Below are 18,292 nucleotides of genomic sequence, written 5' to 3'. Positions count from 1 at the left end.
AAATGGGCCGGCCCCGCCCATCCCGGGGCATTTGCCCCTCCTCTCCACGCGGATTGGCTGCAGTGGGGTAGCGAAGGGCGGGAGGTCCTCACGCGCTGCTCACGGCTTCGAGTCTCAGCCAATGACGGCGGGACTTGTCCGTCCCCGCCCCCCGGCTGTAGCTCCGCCCCCGGCGCGGTCGCGCAGTGACGGGGCGGCCCCGCAGGCGCGGAGCGGCCGCGCATGCGCCCGGGGAGGGTGGCCCCTTCCTCCCCGCCTGTCACTTCACGGCTGGTGCCGCTGTGCCGGGGACCGGCACCGGGGCCGCCCTTTCCTCCCGTTCCCCTCCGTCTCCCGGAGGGAAGGGCCTTCCAACCTTGTCTGCAAGGGTTCCGGCTGCCGCCCGGCGGCCGCGCCCGCGTCACCGTCCCCATGGAGGAGCCGCTGGCGCTGCACCCCGTGAAGCTCTATGTGTACGACCTGTCCAAGGGCATGGCCCGGCGCCTCAGCCACCTCATGCTGGGTAAGAACACGGCGGGGGACCCGGAGCCGCACCGGCCGCCGCCTCCCAGGGGCTCCCGTGCCGCCACCGACCACCGCGGCCCGGCTTTGCCGCGCCGGAAAACGGGGCCGAAGTCGCCGCCTCCTGCCCCTGAGGTGGCGATTCCCGCCCGGTATCGTTCTCCTGAGGGAGCGGCCCGCTGGGGAAGGCTCCCTGAGGGCGCTCCGGGCGGCGGCGGTGTCCGGCGGGTGCAGCACGGCTCGGGATGCGCGGGGCTTGCCCGGCGGCTCAGTGCTTGGGGACGCTGCGGGGTTTGGCTGCAGGATTCCGGACCCCGCTGTCTTCGGAAGGAGCTTTGTCAGTGCGGCAGATGCAGCTGCTCTGGGTCCAGCCTGTTCTCCCGCAGCCGCCCGTTGCCGCTACGCGGGTGTATCTCCTAACGGCAGAGTAAAAGTGTTCCTTGGCCCCTGCAGGGAGGCACTGCTCGGCTCCCTGAGCCCGGCTGATGTGCTGCCGCGGCCGGAAGGCTGAGCTGAGGAAAGGCGCCTGCTGTTTACAAGGTTATTGAGCTCGAACGTCTCCATGTTGTGGCGAGGCCGGGCTGGGCTGGTGATGTGCAGCTATCCTCCCGCTCCTTCAGAGGGTTTGTAGGAGTCTGCTGGATGTCTTGTCGAGATTGTGTGCGTTTCCATCCGAACCTGAAACTTGGGATGGAAAGGAAACGGGTTTTGCTTAAAGTTTTGGAAGCGTGAATTAGGAATGCAACAAGAGAGTGTTTTATACCTGTTATGAGCAGATTCTGACCTATGCCAGACCAGCAGTCTGTGTGGGATGAGACTTCTCAACAGACTCAGTGTCTGAACAGATGGCTCTGTGTAATCTTGTTTTACAGTTTGCTGGCATTCACTTTGCTCATCTGCCCTATGAGGAGATTCTTGTGATTTCCTGCAAGCTTAAAATGAAAGTCCAAAGCATGAGGTTTCATGAAGGACAACGATAGGTTTGCAAGTTAGGAAGAAAATATTACAGGGATCATGTGTGTTGTGCTCTGTTAGTCATTTAGCAGCAACCACTTTGGGAGATGTGTGTTTCCTGCACTGGATAACCTCAAAACTTTTTATGCGGTCAGAATTGCTTCTATTGTAGCCCTTAGGGAAATAGCTTTTCACCTATCAGGTGAAATGTTTTATCACGTGCTGAGTTATAAATCTTGAGATTACACGGGTGCATGATTTACCTGTAGTTGAGTTGAGTAGAGTTTAACTACTCTTATATCAAAGTGTGGGTCCAAGCAAAGACTGTAACAGAGGTAGGTTGCCACTATAATTATCTCCATGCCAATCTCCACACAGATCAAGCAAAGGCTTTTTAGCTCCCTTTTTACCTACAAAGTCAGTCTTGACATCTTGTAGCTTTCTGAATTTCCACATAAAAACACATAGCACATTACTTAATTTTGATGCTTTCTAATCTATTCAGACAACTTGGAAACTTTTGTGCTTCTGATATAGTTTGGTGGTAAATTTTGGGAATCTGAGCAGTGAAAAGGAAAGCTTAAAAACCTGAACACTTCTGGGTAGAAGGGGAAATGCTACTTGCTAGTACTGCGTGGTAACTGTGTTCAGATCTGTTGGTGGAATGTGGCCAACGAGGCCCGCGTGGTCACAGTGACAATGCAGACTGCAGAACATTTGAGATTGTGCATCCTGTGACATGATTGTCCATAAAACAAATCTTTCTTTCTTTCTTTCTTTCTTTCTTTCTTTCTTTCTTTCTTTCTTTCTTTCTTCCTTCCTTCAAGTTGTTTCTTCTATGCATTCACACTCATCTCTGTTTCAGATGATTTTGGAAACCTCCCCAAGAGCCAAGTGATTGAGAGAATACTCCTCTTACCTCATGCATAGACCCTTTTTCCCCTGAAGAACAACAAAAAAACTCTTCTTATTTCTCTGTATATCAACTCTCAGGTGGTCAATATCAATTCTTTCTTTAGTGATGTTCAGAAACTGTAGGTCCTCGGAGAAGGTCATAAAAATTAAAGAAGAAGGCATTTCTTAAAGGATTTACACTTGGCATCTCTACTTACAGTATTCTCTTCATCAATGCCAAGTTTGAAACAATGCTTTTGCTTTCAGTGATAATCCTGTAATATTGCCTAAATTGAAATACATTGTTTTAGAAAGAAAAAAATAAATACAGCAATTGATTGTGGTAAAATCAATTTCTGTCAGGCTTGAAAACAGCAGCTCACGTCCCCTTGCCAGAGGGGGATGAATCCTGTCTTGTGAGACTGACCACTGCAAGAGCATCACTGCACTGTGGCTTCTTGTGCTCACAGGGTCCAGAGGTACTGTGGGCTATGTCAGCACAGCCTTCAGGGGTCAGCTCTCACTGCCAAATTTATACTGACTTGTTCAGTACCATTTCTCTCTGTTGTTGTTCAGTGAATCTGGAAGGCAGAGATGTTTAGCACAGTTCACAGCAGGCTTTGGAGTGACTTAGTCTTGTCCCTTGGACAGTCTTTGTTTTTCTTGGCCAGTTTACTCTTTTTCTACCCAGACTACTTTTATTCTTCTTACTTTTCTGTAAGCTTTTTGTAATTTAGTGACTATTCCTATTCTGAAGGATACATGACCAAAAATTGTAGTTCAGTTGCCTTTGGTATCAGAAGCAGCACATTTAATTTTTATGTTGCTTTACTTTACATCTTCTCAATAGCTACTGTTGGTCCTCTCTCCCCCACTCTCAGTCTGTGACTACATTTGTATGTTCAAATACGTGTTATAATAATGAGAAATGTTGACCTGAATGCAGTAAGCTTTCTGTTGCCAAGACAGAAAACATAATCCACCTGATTCTGTGGAGGCTAAAGAGGAAAAGAGAATAGTTCAGCTTGCAGTGCTGATTTTGAAATAGACGTCCAAAGGCAGAGAAGTCTTTAAGGAAGATTAAAATCCTATTGCATCATAGGCTTGAAGAAAAATATCTACCAGCTCAAAGTTCTCCTGTCCTGTAACTGAGGTTATTGCTTTTGTGACTCACAGAGTGAGCTGGGAGCTTGGTTAACCACAGCAGCCTTGGCTCAGTGTAGTGTAAATTAACGTTGAGTGGACTGGGAGTATGTTTTGGTTGAAATTTTTAAGTGGTGCATTCAGCTGTAGGGATTTAACAGCCCAGAGGGAATTGGAGCGAAAGGTAACTGCTGAAAGGAAGTGCCTTCTGCTTGGTTCCATTTTCCCAGGCCAGCACATTTCTCTGCTTCTCCTCCATCTGTTCTGAACAGTTTTGAATTGCTTCAGCATGATATTCTATCAGCTTTGCTCCCAGCATTTGCTGGGGATTTCATGAAAATGGCATGTGTTACCCTCCCCCAATATAGCCTACTTCTGGCTCTCTCTAGGCACCTCAAGGAGAAGGGAATTGAAGCAGGCTCCTCCCTCTCTGTTAGGTTTTTGGTTTTTTGCTTTGGTTGAGCACACTGGGTGGCACATAGAAGAAAGTGCTTGATTAAGTGCTTGCCTAATTAAAGTAATTTTCAATTCAAAAAAGACAGGAATCTTAATGGATTGTCCTAGGGAAATTACAACAATATGCAAAGCAATGCACTGCTAGAAATAGCCATGTTGGTTCACCAAATTGTATTACTTTCAATTCCACAGGAGACCAGTTCACTACTTTTTTTTAGAGTCTTTTATGGTCTTCTGGACTTTGCATATCCACTGCAGACTACAAATATATTGTTAAAGATACTGAGCATCCTATTATTTCTTTATAGCTCAAAAGCAGGCGTAGATCTTGCACTGAGGGCTGGATGGCCTGAACTCAGAATGGGGTAAACAAAGGGCCCATCTGCACAGACAGTTCTTCCCTCATGTCTCAGAACTCTTCTGCCCTTCAGTATAATAATTTGGATTAATATACAAATGCCACTTTCATTTGATATTTAAAATGCACAGGAATAATCAACATTGTTTGGCCCTCAAGATTAATAAATTACTGTGACTATAAAAAAGATTGGTGAGCATCTAATCTCCCTTGTGCTTGGCCTTCCAGACAAATCTAAGCATGGAAGTAATCCAGTTTGATTGTATTCTAAAATTATATGGGCTTGCTTCTTCTTTCAAAATACCCCTGTATCTAAAAAATTACAGCCTCCTGAATTGATTTTACAAGAAACTAATCTAACTACTTCATTCTCCCTGTTCCTGTGACTAAGCTGAGGGTCCTGGAATTGTTTATGTTCTATTTTTCTCATAGGTTTCTGGCTCATGTAAACACCATTAAAATATTTGAGCTATGAATGTTATAAAGAAAATAAAACAGTAAATATAAAAGCTTGTTTACTTGCTACTTACTCTGCCTTATGGAAAGAAATTGAATCTTTGAGATGCTTAAGCACACAGTTTTAAGCTGAACTGGCATCTCCCCCCCCAGGTTCTTGTGAGTATTTTCAGGAAGGAGCCACAGAAGCACATCAGCAAGGGAAAAATAAAAAAGTAAATAAACAAACAAAACCATCTCCAAACAAAAACCATGGTGATCATATTTCCAAAGACTGACAGGCTATCCCCTGAAACTCTCACAAATATAATGCAGTAGCTTTTCATGTCCATGTTCATGGTCCGTCATGAAAACAAGGTACCTTGACTTGCATTAGCTTGGAATGGATGCAGATCAAACTAAGCTGATTTGCTTCACATTTACTTCAGGCTGAGCTGGCACATGGGCAGTTTCTCTGGGAGGGTTGGTACCTGATAGCCTGGCCATATGCACTAAATGTTGTGTGATTAAATGTGTACACCTAAATTTGCAATGACCTTTCCTGTTCAACAGCCCCTGACCCTTGAAATATTTAAACTAGTTAGCATCTTGCTGTTTTCCTGTTTTACCTGGATAACAAAATCACAGAAGAGGTAAGGTTTTAAGGGACCACAGTGGGTTATCTGGTCCATCCTCCCTGCACAAGCAGGGTCATCTCAGGCACATTGCACAGGTTTGTGTCCACATGGTTCCTGAGTATCTTCAGTGAGAGAAACTCCACAACCTCTCTGGGCAATTATTCCAGTGTGTCATCACCTGTACAGTAAAGAAGTTCTCCTCATGTTCAGATGGCTCTTCCTGTGCCTCAGTTTCTGCCCATTGCCTCTTGTCCTATTCCTTGTCACCACTGAGAAGAACCTGTATCCATCCTCTTGATAACCCTCCCTTCAGATACGGTAAGTGCCCAAAAGAGCATAATCCCATCAGGACATTCCTGTTCTGCATTTTGAGCATGTGCATCCTTTGGATTAGCTTTACTGTAGGTATGAGCGAAGGGTAATGCCTGCAATTTAATACTGCAAGAGTTTTTGCAGCTCTGATAGAAATTACTGGAGAATCTCTATACAGTAATAGAAAGCCTCAGGTTATGAGTAAATGGCTTGGTTTTGGTGGCAGCACCAGCACACAGCTCTACCCACATTGCAGTGACCATGGGAGTTTGGAGTGTTGTGGCAAGGAGTAGAAGAACAGGAAACGTGAGCATACCTGCCAGTATCCTGGATAGTGTTTGCAATCCCTTCTTACAGTCCACTCTATTGACTATGGGATGTCAGCTCTATTGCACTGTAGGATTATTTGGGGAAGTTCATGGTAACCTTGAGCTTCTGGCTTTCAAGTGGACAGTGCTGCCAGAAGCAGCTTGGTTGGAAAGTGTTGCTGCAAGGCCCAGATACAATTTGTGTCTTAGCACTCACAGCAATGCTGTGGCCTTGCTTGGTCATGCTGTTGGGGCTGTTGTGTGTATCAAGCCTTCCAAGGCTCTGGGCAAAATATTTTGTGTGTAGTGAGCAATGTCAAGCAGAAGGCAAAATATAGCTCATTAGTGTATGCTGCCCTGACTGCTCTGCCTCAGCTTCTCAGGGGTGGCAGTGGTGGTGAGCTGTCACCTGTTCTGTGCAGTGTCTGAGTCTGGGAGAAAGGGCAAGAAGAGTCATAGAGGAGGGTCCCCACCAGAGGCAGAACTTCAAGAGGAAGATGATTGTGTCCATGAATGTCTGTACATAACCTCTTACATGACAGACAAGCAACACTGAGATTCTTGCTGAGCAGCAGGAAAGGGAACTGCCTGAGTTCCTCAGAAGCTGGTGGCCATTGATTTATTCCTCTGGGGCTGTTTGAGTTGAAATGACAACAGCCAGCTGTGAAGCCTGGGTACTGCAGCAGCTTAGCAAAAGTTCTCAGTCTTGGATGTCTCTGTTTGATGCATATGTTGCCAATAATGGCAGGTTTCTTAGACATGGGATTCCCCCAGCAAGGCTGTCACTGAAGACACTTGCACTGCCTCTCACCAGACACAGTCCATCAGTGGAAGAAAGGGATTATATTTTGTCTGCAGCAGGCTGGAGACCTACCACAGATGCCTTATTGTCAGCAGTGCTGCAGATCTGGTGTGTGTTTTCCACAATGCCAGCTTGGTTAATGACTTTTAGGAGCCAAGGAAAAATAGTGGGTCTGCAGCTTCATTAAGATTTTCAAATCAGTGTTGGCACAAACCGACCGAGCTGAGCAGCATCAGACAAACCTGTCTTGTGAAGATAGGCAGCTTCCCTTGCCAAAAGCTGTTCTGTTACTGCCCTGGCAGTTGCTGCCTTTGGACTGCTACAAACTTCATGTGTAACAGCAGAGAGTGGACTGCAGTCCAAAACAAAGTCCAGTTCCTGAATTCTGCTTGGGTTTTGTACATACAAACAAACAATTACTTTGGTGAAAAGGGACCTCTAGAAGTCCTGCTTAAGGTAGAGCCAACAAGAGCCAACTCTTTAGGGCCCTGGACAGCAGAGTTCTAAGTATCTTCAAGGATTGAAATCCCATATGCTTTCTGGACTCCTCCTCCAGTGTTTGACCACCTTCATGATAAATGTTTTTCCCGCTTCCTACTGAATTGTGAATTTCCCATTTTCCAGCTAGCACCTGTTGCCTTGCACTGTGTCTGTCTGAGTAGAGCAAGGGTCCCCTTTCATCCATACCTGTTGGGTAGCTGTAGACAGGAATACAGACTCTTGGCTTTCTCTTCTTGAGTATGAACACACCAGTTTTCTCAGCTCTTCTTCAGTACAGTAAGCGCTCCAGCCTGGTATGTCAATGTCTTTTATATTGTGGTGATCCAAAAGTGGACACAGCACTCCAGATGTGGTCTCACAAGTGTCAAATTGGAGGACAGAGTCACTTCCCTTGAGCTGTGGGCTGCAGCCTTGCTAGAGCAGCCCATTGGGTAGCCTCTGCTGCAATGATAGTTTCAGGTAGGTGTTGTAATTGCACAAGCAGGTCCTGGCAGCACCTGTGACATTGTCAATATCTACCATAGCTCTTTCACCTGCATTCAGTATCTAGGTACAAAGTGGCAACTCTCTGGAAAGTCTTTTGTTATTGTTTGCTGGTGGTGTGTGTGAAGGTAAATACTAAGATGTTCTCTTTCAATTTAGCATGCAAAGAACAGGCACAATTCTAATATATGCTGCCTTTGAAATGGTTTGTTTCTCTGGTCTGAAGGAAAAAGTTCAAGTTTCTAGTGAAAAAGTTACTTATCACAAGCAGATGTGTAATAATTTGTTAATAGATACACAGAATGCTAACTGGGCAAAGCCAAAGGGTAGATCCAACCAGAGGCCAGTGCTACCTGTGGTGCTGAGCCTGCAGGGCCAATGGGCTGCAGAGCTGGCAGCTCTAGAGTGTGAGGTGAAACCTCCCATGGGGAGCATGTGGAGCAAAGGCCAAAGGATCACAAAGCACAGCAGTGGGACATGCTAAAGGGCCAGCAGATGCTTCTGAGATACTGCAATACAGTGTTCTGGTTCTGTCATTATTGGCCCTCTCCCTTGGCCTTTGTCCTACTCCAAGCCCACATTTCTGTGCAATGGGTTGACAGGGAATGTGGTTGCTGCCTGGCTGTGACCCACGGGAGTGACAGATCAGTCCATCTACTTCAAAGCTACATGTGGTCACTTCAGCTGATGTTTCTGTTGTCACAACAGCCTTTTCCCTGCCTCTGCTCTTCCATGACCCTCATCTGAAGCAGGTACCTATTTTGCTTCAGACCTGAGTGGAAAAAAATGTGTTATTGATTGCTTCTTCTTGTGGCAGAGGAGTACTCAGTCTAGTGCTTGGGTTCAAGAGAATACCAAATGTTGGTATGCACAAAGTTTTTCTGTTCTTAATCTGCTTTTTGGGGGTTCTGCACCTTGTTCAGGAAATGAAGTTATAGCACATCTCCCCCAGCATGCACCGGCTCCCTACAAGCTCCCAAAGGGAGGGTACCAGGGACCAAGCCTTTTGGTTATGATAGATAAAATAATTGAGCCTGGAGCAGTAAAAGCTGGTGACCTTTTATAAATAGGTTTAATCTTGAGATCCTACCATGAACAACAGAGAGGTTTATGTCTCCTGCTTCTAGGGAACTGGAAACACGTTTTAAAAAGGACCTTTTCTCTGAGACTCAATTATATTATCTGTGTAGGGGTGCCTGAAGCAAGTCTTTGTTGCTTTGTTTTGGAAAACACACAGCTTTATAACTTGTGTAAATTTCAATCCTGTACTTCTCTACCTCAGTTCCCGCTTAAACTAATTTTTAAGGGCAGGGGGAGGGAGGGAAAAGAGGAAATCATGGAATACATTATAGAGGCTACCACCACTGGTCACATGTTTAAGTCAGACCTCTCATCAGCTACTGAAAAAGAGAAATGAATACACTGCTGGCCAGCTGCCTGCAGTTATGAAATCCGTTAAATTCAACTCTTCTGCTCCTGATTGAAGAATCTAAGTTTAGGAAAATGTTTTCTTGGTCTGTAGAAAAACACCTAAGGAAGGTAAGCATCAGAAGGATAGGATGGCATTGCTACCTCTGCCTGCCAGGAGGGAAGAAGTACAAAGGATGTGGGTACTAACTAGTTAAATTGAAAGATATTCTGGATTTTTTAGAAGCAGCTCTGGATTAAATCTTTTGTGTTGCTCTCATGATGAAATAATAAGCATGGTTCCTAAGTGATTGATGGAAAGTAGGCTGAAATCTGGAAAATACATTGCTAATAACTCTTCTTTTCTCTGCATACAGGGAAACAGCTGGATGGCATCTGGTAAGTGACTGGATTTAAATTGCATAATGTGGGTAAAACACTGGTGTAGGAAGTATTTTCAATATGCAGTTATATATGCTTCAGAGCTTAAGAACATTTTGTGGTGGAAGAGAGACCAAGGCACTTTTTGTTGCTGAATACAGATTGGCAGTAGGATTATGAACAGTCAGGTGCTAGTTAAACCACTCTGTTCAAAGCTCAGTGGACCCCATGGAATAGGGTGCTGTTAGTAGCTGTTGTGTTTTTGTGCACCTGTGTACTTTTTCAAGGGTAAGTTGGTGTCCTTGTGCCAAGCACTTTGTCTTATAATTCCAGGCATGACTAAACATGATAATAAAAGAGTAGGTGGGAAGAAGGTATTACAGGATCAAGTCTTCTGTCATATAGGAGCAGTGTCTACATTCAGTCACAAAAAAAACCTTAATTTCCTATAATTCATACCAAGAATTTTGATATCACACAAAGAGGGTTTGTTTGGTTTCATTTTAGAGGCAAGAAACCCCCTAAACCCTTGTCCATCCATTTTCCTCTCCTCTGATCTGTCTCCAGTGGCTGTGTGACCAGCTTCTCAGGCAGTGAGAAGTCTCTGTCAGCGTGGTAGCAGGGCTAGTTCTGTCTCTGAGGGCTGACCTCACCCTCAGCCCGTTAGCTGAGAGAGGCTCATGCCTGGGCTCTTAGCTAAACCTGTTCTTTCCTAACTGCTTGCAGGATTACAGTAGGCTTGATAATCATTGCTTCCATATCCATTCATGTCCCAGCAGATCCTGTTCCCACTCACAGAAACACATTGACCTTTTCTTTCAGTTATCCCCTTCATTATGTCCTTCAGCTCATCAGTTTATCAGTGATTTATGTGCTAGGCTATTTACTTTTTTCCTTTATTTCAACTTTTTTTGTTTTGTTTTGTTTTCTGTGGCAGGCACACCTCTATAATAGTCCATAAGGATGAATTCTTCTATGGCAGTGGAGGGATCTCCAGCTGTGCACCTGTAAGTTAAACTTAATTTTCTGATCATTTTTTGTAAAGTTACCTGATGAGAATTGCTTGTGTTACTGTCTTTTAGAAAAGCAGCAAAAGACTTCTGAATTCAGGCAGATGCTGAAGCCAGCTGCTTGTCATGGTTTCCCAGGGAACTGAGGGTGAGGGGAGCATGGACAGTGGGTTTAAGCCCAACTCAATTCAGGCTGGGTGATGCTTCTTCTGGTAGAGTCTATCTATGCAGAACACCTTTTGCAACTGCTTTGCCAGAGTGACACCTTGTCCAATTCTGTATCATTAAGTGTTACATGCAGACTTTTTAAGAGTAAAAAAAAAGCTCCAAACCATGATGTTTTCTCAACCCTTTCTGTTCTTAGAAGGGTAAAATGGATGGGCCGTGCTTCTAAAGGAGAATTTTGCCATAGCTTAGAGCTTTCAGCCCAAAGAGCCAAATTTACCAGCTGAAATGGAAGTTTAATGTTCCTTCTCATTCTCTGGAGTGCAGAACAAGGGAGGCCAGCAGGGCTTTTTGCTTGATAAACATACCAAAAGTTCCTTCTTTTGTGCCCACACGAACCATAACAGCTTTATTCAGTAGAGTCCTCCAAGAGAATTCTGCCTGATCATTTGACATTATCTTCTGGCTGTTCATTTTTACAGGGAGGGACACTTCTTGGCCCTCCAGACACAGTTGTTGATCTGGGGAACACTGAAGTCACTGAAGAAATTTTTCTGGAATACCTTTCCTCTTTGGGGGAATCTGCATTCCGGTAAGTAACAGCCTGTACTGGAAAACCTGTGTACCAAAAAGGTGCAGAATGGAAGAAGGTTTTATGAAACCAATCCAGCTCCCAGAGCTTCTGTCTGCTTACTCTCTCATGTGGTACTCTTCAAATATGGACTGGACTGATGCACCAATACACACAAGGAGCTACCTTCTAGGCTGGGAAAGCATTCTTCTGGGAAGTCTTTAACACTGTTTTTTGTAAAATCCATAATGCCTAAAATATTTTTGAGAGAATCACCAGAGAAAATGAAATCTCTCAGTAAATAGCAGTTTGTCCTCTGAGTCATAGGTAGTCACTGTAGTAAAGCTGCCAATTTTCACATGAGTAGAAGCAAGGTCTTGACTGTTAAAGAGTCTGCTCTGCTTCTCACAAGAGTAGGAAACCACAACATTTAGTGTTCTGGCTGTCTTTCAGAGTCAATAATTCCTGTGATTTCTCATTACTGCGACTGTGGTTTTAATTGAAGAAACCTGACCTCACCTGTTCTCCCAAAAATGGTTGCATTAAAGCAAGGGATATGGAGAGATGTCATTTTCCCCCGATTCAATTGAATTTGAGGGTGAATTGATGTCTGTATTTTACCTATTTGCCTTAGAATTCTTTGGGGTGGGCGGAGGAATTGCTAATGTAAGATTTTCATTAAGGGTGTAAGTTTTTTTCTGCTTGTATGATTTATTGCTGAATCTGTGGGGTTTTTTGTTTCAATTTCTTTTCTGTGGCACAGAGGAGAGTCTTATAACCTCTTTGAACATAACTGCAACACCTTCAGTAATGAAGTGGCCCAGTTTCTGACAGGAAAAAAAATCCCTTCCTATATCACTGACCTTCCATCTGAAGTTCTCTCCACGTGAGTATGGATGCCTCTCCTCTCTGTAGTTGCTTCATGCTAATGCTTAAACATTTGATAGAGCCAGCAGTACCAGTTCCTGATGGATCTGTCTGAGAACCAGCATAAGATTAGGGAGAGGATGCAATTTTCTTTACATCAACACTTGCGACACTCTGTGACAAGTGCTAACTGGCACTGGTGTCCCAAAGAGAGGAGAAGGATGTTCTTCTGCCTTTAACTTAAAACTAGCTATTTTGTGATGGTCTCTTATATAGAGAAAGTTTCAGAAGACAGTGTAAGGGGTTTTTTCCCTCTTAGACAACCACTGTCTGTTAAAAGTAATTTCTCTAAGCACCATAATTGCAGAGGTGTCACTTTGCTTGTGAAGAGGCAGGGGAGATACAATTTTAAAATTAATGCTGCAGTTTTAAAGCTAGGATTGGGTGGAAAAAGAGGATATGGAAAAAAGGAAATTAAGAATTTCCTGCTTGATAATTCAGATGTTGTTTTTGTTTGGTTTTTTTTTTAACTCTCAGCTAGTGAGGATCCCAGTAGGATGATGTGAGCTCCATCATTTATGTCTTACTTCTTGTAACAGTGGTTACAGCACATTATTTGTGAGACATGGGTCTTCTACCCTGGACTCTTAGAACTTCAGATCTCTCAAAATCAAATAATGTCTGTAACAGAGGGAGTCTTACTGAAAGACAAGCCAGCTGCTACAGATTGCAACAGAAATTATTCTGGAAGTGTTGAGCCACTGTCTTTTAAGTAAGCTAGAGGCTATTCTTTTGGCAGGCCTCAATATTGATGTACTTAATAGAACACTACAGTTGCATAACAAGGATTTTGTTTGCACACTTAAGCAGAATGAATTACTGAGAGGTGGTTTCAGACAGTGTTACATTAGCAGTCTAGGCATGTTAGGACTCAGAACTACCTTATCTGATGATTATATGATATAAAATCATGTTTAAGATTCTTAGTTATTGAACAGTAAACTAATAGGTTAAATTAGTGTGTTTTAGTTTGTAGTGGAAGTCTTTTCTTCAAATTTGCTTCTAGAATGTTGGTTTGATTGCACTCTAGGAAGTGAGTGCACTTCACTGGTAAGTGGGAGTGTTGACCAAGTAAACTATTTGAGATGTTTATTTCTTTACCTTCTCAGACCTTTTGGACAAGCTTTAAGGCCCCTCCTGGACTCCATCCAGATCCAGCCACCCGGAGGCAATACCTTCAGCAGACATAATGGACAGAGCTAACAGGAGTGACCCAGTGTGCCCAGCCTCACCAGGCCTCTTCCTTTTTAAACATGAATCTACCAGATTTCTATTTTATAATTTCTCATGAGAATTAACTCTAAAGAAGTTACAAGACAAGTTTTAAAATTTCCTGGGGAGAGAATTTATCAGGGTGCATGTAAGACAATGCTACCAAAAATATTGCCATAATTTCTAATAGTATTATACTAATTTATAAAGGCTGTCTTGTCCAAATAGGCTGACACTTCCTATGTAACTCCTGTACTGGTAAGTGGAAATTCATTCCATGAGCATTCAGTGGCCCATTACACAACTTGAAGTAAGTAAGGGGATGTCCTGGCCATCCCTTGCATCTCTGTCTTGTCACTGCCTCTGTTATGAGGGTATTTGCTGAAGTCTAGCAAAAAAAGCAGAGCAAGTATTGGTAGGCTAGGAAGTGAAGGTGTCCCAGGATTAGTCTGCATATTTCACTGACATTTGCTCAAAGGAAGAGCTGAACTCATGTGATCAGAATATTTGCAGTGGTACAAGTGTATGGGAAAGGTGATGAAGCTGAACCATGTGTCAGTGTCACAGTCAGAAGCTGAAATTCAGTGGGACTTCCTGTGGTGGGAGGGAACCTGGAGCTGAAGGTTACCAAGAGCCTTGTAATTCCAGATCCAAGAAAGAACCAGCTGAAAGAAGAGAATCTCATGAGCAGAAGTGGTAGAGACAAATTCCAGGTGAAAGTAAAATGAAGTGCAAAGTTTCCTTTTCTCACACATAAGCTTATCAGCAGATAGAACCTTGGTAATGCATAAAAACTGTTTTCTTGGGTTTTTTTTTTTTCCTTGCAAAGCCAGGGTTACAGTACAGCAAGGCAGGAGTGGCATGGCAACTGCATGATAATACCAGTTGGACCAATTCTGCCTTCAATATCCAATTGCAGACACAGTAGGAGTTCCAACAAAGTGCTGCCCTTTCCAAAGCAGTCAAGCACATCAGGGCTCTCCTTAAGAGAAATAAGTGCTAGGTCTCCCCAAATGTAAAGAAAACGAGGAAGAGTAAAATTAAGCTTTTCTGTGGAACAACTGAGTTTCTTGGGATACATGCAGAAGCAGTCCTGTGCTTAGATTAACCTTTGATTATAGCAATACTGCATCTTCTAGTTTAAAATTTTTAGAGCTTTGCATTTACTTGCAGTGGGAAAGAACAGGGGAATGAAAAAATAGGCACAATGTTTTCTTTTCATGCATATATATATACACTACTTTCCTGAACAATTTTGTAGCAGTTACATTTAGGAAGGAATGTAAGAAAGACATCAGACAAACCCCAGAACACTGCTGATGCTCTGTAAATGGGGATTGCACATCCCAGATGCTGCCAAAAAAGCATCTATGCAAATGTACAGCCCTTTGTCCAGTGCTTTGTTGTGAAAAGTATTGCTGCAAGTTCAGTCCTGCATCTCAAACTTCCTGCACTGGAAACTTCTTATATACCTAAAGGAGATGTCTTTCCTGTGCTGGGTTCTTTCTCCTGGAATAATGCAGATTGATAAATTTCTCACACTGTTACTCTATGTGGACGATAACAGTTTGTATTTTTGAGGGGTTGGAATAGAGGAAAACTGCAATTTTGTCACTGTCAAATACTCTGTTGTCCTGCACCTTGTGGAGCCAGTGCTCAGATGGGAATAGGATATTGTCAGGCCATTCTGCTGTTTCATGTTCACCTGCTCTCAGTGCACAGCAGTGGCCCCTGCAGCCCAGATGCTTCTTTTCTTTGTCATTCTCACCTTGTGCCATCAACTTCTCGTTAAGCATTTCATTTGACAGACTGGACTCAGAGGTAACTGTAGCAGTTACTACAGATGGCTTTATATAAAAGCTTTTAATCTTTCCCCCTCCAAATGTCCTGTTTGCAGAAAACATTCTATGAAAGTCAGTTATGAATGCCTTTTGATGCTCCTGGAGGAAGGATTGGTGTTTGGTTTTACTACACCATAGGTTAGTTTTCCTATCCAGTATATGTATTATCTCCAGTCTTTTCCCATACATGTTTGTGAAGAGTAGCCAGCCTTTCATCTTAATACACACATGACTGTGCCACAAAATGCTGTAGATCATGTTAGAGATCTTGGAGCTTCCTACTTGAGCAGGTACACTCAAGGTGACACAGTGCAGCCCAACATCCTGCTGTGCTCGTTTGGTACCTGCAAGCAGCACAGCTGTGCTTGCTTGCACAGCTGCCTGTGATGGAAGCACTGGTGCCATGCACTGCCCCACACACTTACACAATGAGGATATGCCCTGTATGTCCACCACTTGGGATGTCCTGAGCCTAGTTTCTGCTGGGCTGCCTACTTCAGGACTTTTTGTATCCTCTCAGGGCAGGAAGGAAAAGACATTCACCCTGTGCATTTTGCAATCTGCCTTTTCCCCTCCTGAGCAGAGCCCCTTTGCAGAGATAATGCTCCTTCTTTAAGGTCACTGGGTAAAACTTCACTCAGCCATATATTGTTTGCAATAGTCAGAGCTCCTGGGTTCAGGACCTACTCTTGGGTTTTGTGGCAAAAGAACTGTAAGAGGGAATCCTCTTTGCTTGCTCTTACTGGGTAATGAGACCCCTGTACGCTGTAGGACTCTTAGGAAACCTGTTTTCTCCAAAGATGGTTATGTGTAAATTGCAGGACTGTGCCCTCAATGTTCCACCCAGCTGAAAACAAACTAGACTGAGAAATGTATGTAAATGTATATAGGTGATGAACTTCATCCTGCTGTTGGACAAAGGGGCAGGGGAACTGAAATCGTGAAAGGGAAGAGAATCCTTTTGCCCACACTTACTATTCTGTCTTGTATTGCTGAGGTTCCCCCGTGCCATTTAAAAATGTTAATAATGTCTTTAGGCAGAAAGTGATGTTTTGATTTACTTGTGGGTTTTTTTCTATTACAATAAAAATAAATACAACACCTTTTTCTGATTGAATGCATGTGCCCAACAGCTGCCCAGCCAATGCAGCTGCCCAGAAGTCATTATCTTCACTCTGGTCCCATCTGGGAAGTGCAGCTTGAGAAATTTTCCAAGCAGTTTCTGCCAGGTGCTGCTACTGGAAGTAGTGGTGGCAACTGCCCTTTGCTCAGACTGGCCAAAGGCAATACTCTTATTTAAGTCTAGGAAATCTTTTCTTCTGTAAGTACTACACTATTTAAAACCATACTCCTGCAGCTTGACACAGGTTGGATGAGGTGAATGAAGATGTTCTGTCAGCACAGGTTTTGTTCAAACCTTGGTCATCTAAGTCTGCATGTATGAAATGTCTAATGTCTGCTGTTGAAGAAGAGGCCAAACAGAGTTTTAAAATGGAAAAAAGTATTTTCCTGACTGCCTTGATGCTACTTTCAAAAGGGAAAAAAAAAAAAAGGAAAAAAGAGGTAAAGTGAGAAGTAGACTTCCATGACTGGGTTCCTCTGGAGCTTCAGAGGGGATATTGGGGAGGATTATATAGCACTGCCTAAAATATCTGGCTCTGGGGAAGAAATTCATTCTGCTTGGTTCAGCCTTCTGCATGCTTATTGATGGCATCCAAATGATGAACCACAGAGTTTGCTGTTTGTGTGACAGTCTGTATCAGCACAGTACAGAAGAGGTCTTGTAACAGAAGGGGATTGTAACAGAGATGTGTGATTGTGATTATTTTGGCTGTGTTCTTCAGATGTAGTGCTGGTTTGCTACCAAGTACTAGTACTGGCCCCACAGAAAATACCTGGAAACAGGTATTTTAATTTTTTTTTTTTTTTTACCTTTTAGAAGTTCAATTTTAAAACTAAAAGGAAAACTTTGACCTTAATGGCAGCTCTAGACAGAGTGTAAGCCAGTGCTCACAGTTGTTTGCCTTCTAAACTTCAAACAAAATTTCCTGGCTTTTCCTGCTGGTAACAGAGATTTTATTCCTGACAACAGCTGCTGCCTATCCGAGCGGCAACCAAGCGAATGTACCAGGAGTGGTTGGAGTGTGGAGTATTAAATAACCAGAACAGAACAGCCATGGTCGCCCTGTTCTCAGAGCTAACCCAGCTGAGGGAACAGCCCCAGCTGTGGACAGCTGTGCACTTCAGCACAAGGCACCTTTATACTCCCAGGGAAACCAAGTTGTCCCGGTCCTCACCAGCTGACACCAAATGGCCACCAAGGTGCTTCCTGGGAGAGGCATTTTGACATGAAGAGACTCCTTAAAGCAGCAGGACAAGCTGAGGAAGCACAGCAGGTAATTCAGGTTTCAGGAAGTTCTCCTGGGTAGCATAAACCCGGCAGTACTGCAGGAGTGTGAAAATGTGAATGCTGTCCTGTATTTTAGCAGACCTCCCAATTCTGGAAAGTGCCCCGAGGTGGCACTGCTGCCTTGCAGCACAGGGATGCACCTGAGCCTGGGGAGAGCAGCTCCTGCTTTTGGGATGCCCACAGTAATGTCAGTGCAAGAGGCACGAGAGGTGTCTCCCAGACAAGAAAGCTGCAGGTAGGAGCAGCCAGAAGACAAGACCATGGAGAAGCTTGGGCTACAGCAGAACCCAGTGCTGCTACAATGCTAACTCCACACTGCTTCCACCCAGACATGCTTTATGAAAAATAAAGGTTTGCATTCCTGAAACCCTGGGAATTTACAGTGTGTCTGACCCCACGGCTGTCCTTTGAGAGCCCTGGGTGTTAGGTCACGGTTCTGCTGCATGGAGGAACAGTTCCTTGGCTTCTGGCACTCAAGCACCCAAATCCAGGAAGGCATCTCTGCTCACCCATCAGCATGCCATTGTGATTATTTTGGCGGTGTTCCATCCAAGGGCACAGGTGCCCCCTGGGAGACCTCGGC

The 18,292-nt window shown here is 44.1% G+C and overlaps 1 protein-coding gene across 1 annotated transcript; it reads left to right on the top strand.

Moving 5' to 3' along the window:
• Positions 1-202: 202 nt before the first annotated feature.
• On the top strand, positions 203-16,400 carry DESI1 (desumoylating isopeptidase 1). Its single transcript, XM_071423011.1, has 6 exons — positions 203-502; positions 9,570-9,591; positions 10,511-10,580; positions 11,231-11,340; positions 12,083-12,205; positions 13,356-16,400. Exons 1-6 carry the CDS (start codon positions 223-225, stop codon positions 13,447-13,449), a joined length of 699 nt encoding a protein of 232 aa, XP_071279112.1. The 5' UTR covers positions 203-222; the 3' UTR covers positions 13,450-16,400.
• Positions 16,401-18,292: the final 1,892 nt, after the last annotated feature.

The sequence above is a fragment of the Agelaius tricolor genome, unplaced genomic scaffold (genome assembly GCF_023055355.1).
Source record: "Agelaius tricolor isolate 1412-34295 unplaced genomic scaffold, bAgeTri1.0.p SCAF_3, whole genome shotgun sequence".
In the NCBI taxonomy this organism is placed as follows: domain Eukaryota; kingdom Metazoa; phylum Chordata; class Aves; order Passeriformes; family Icteridae; genus Agelaius; species Agelaius tricolor.
The sequence above is the reverse complement of the archived record's forward strand: the minus strand, read 5'-3'. Positions and strand labels throughout refer to the sequence as shown.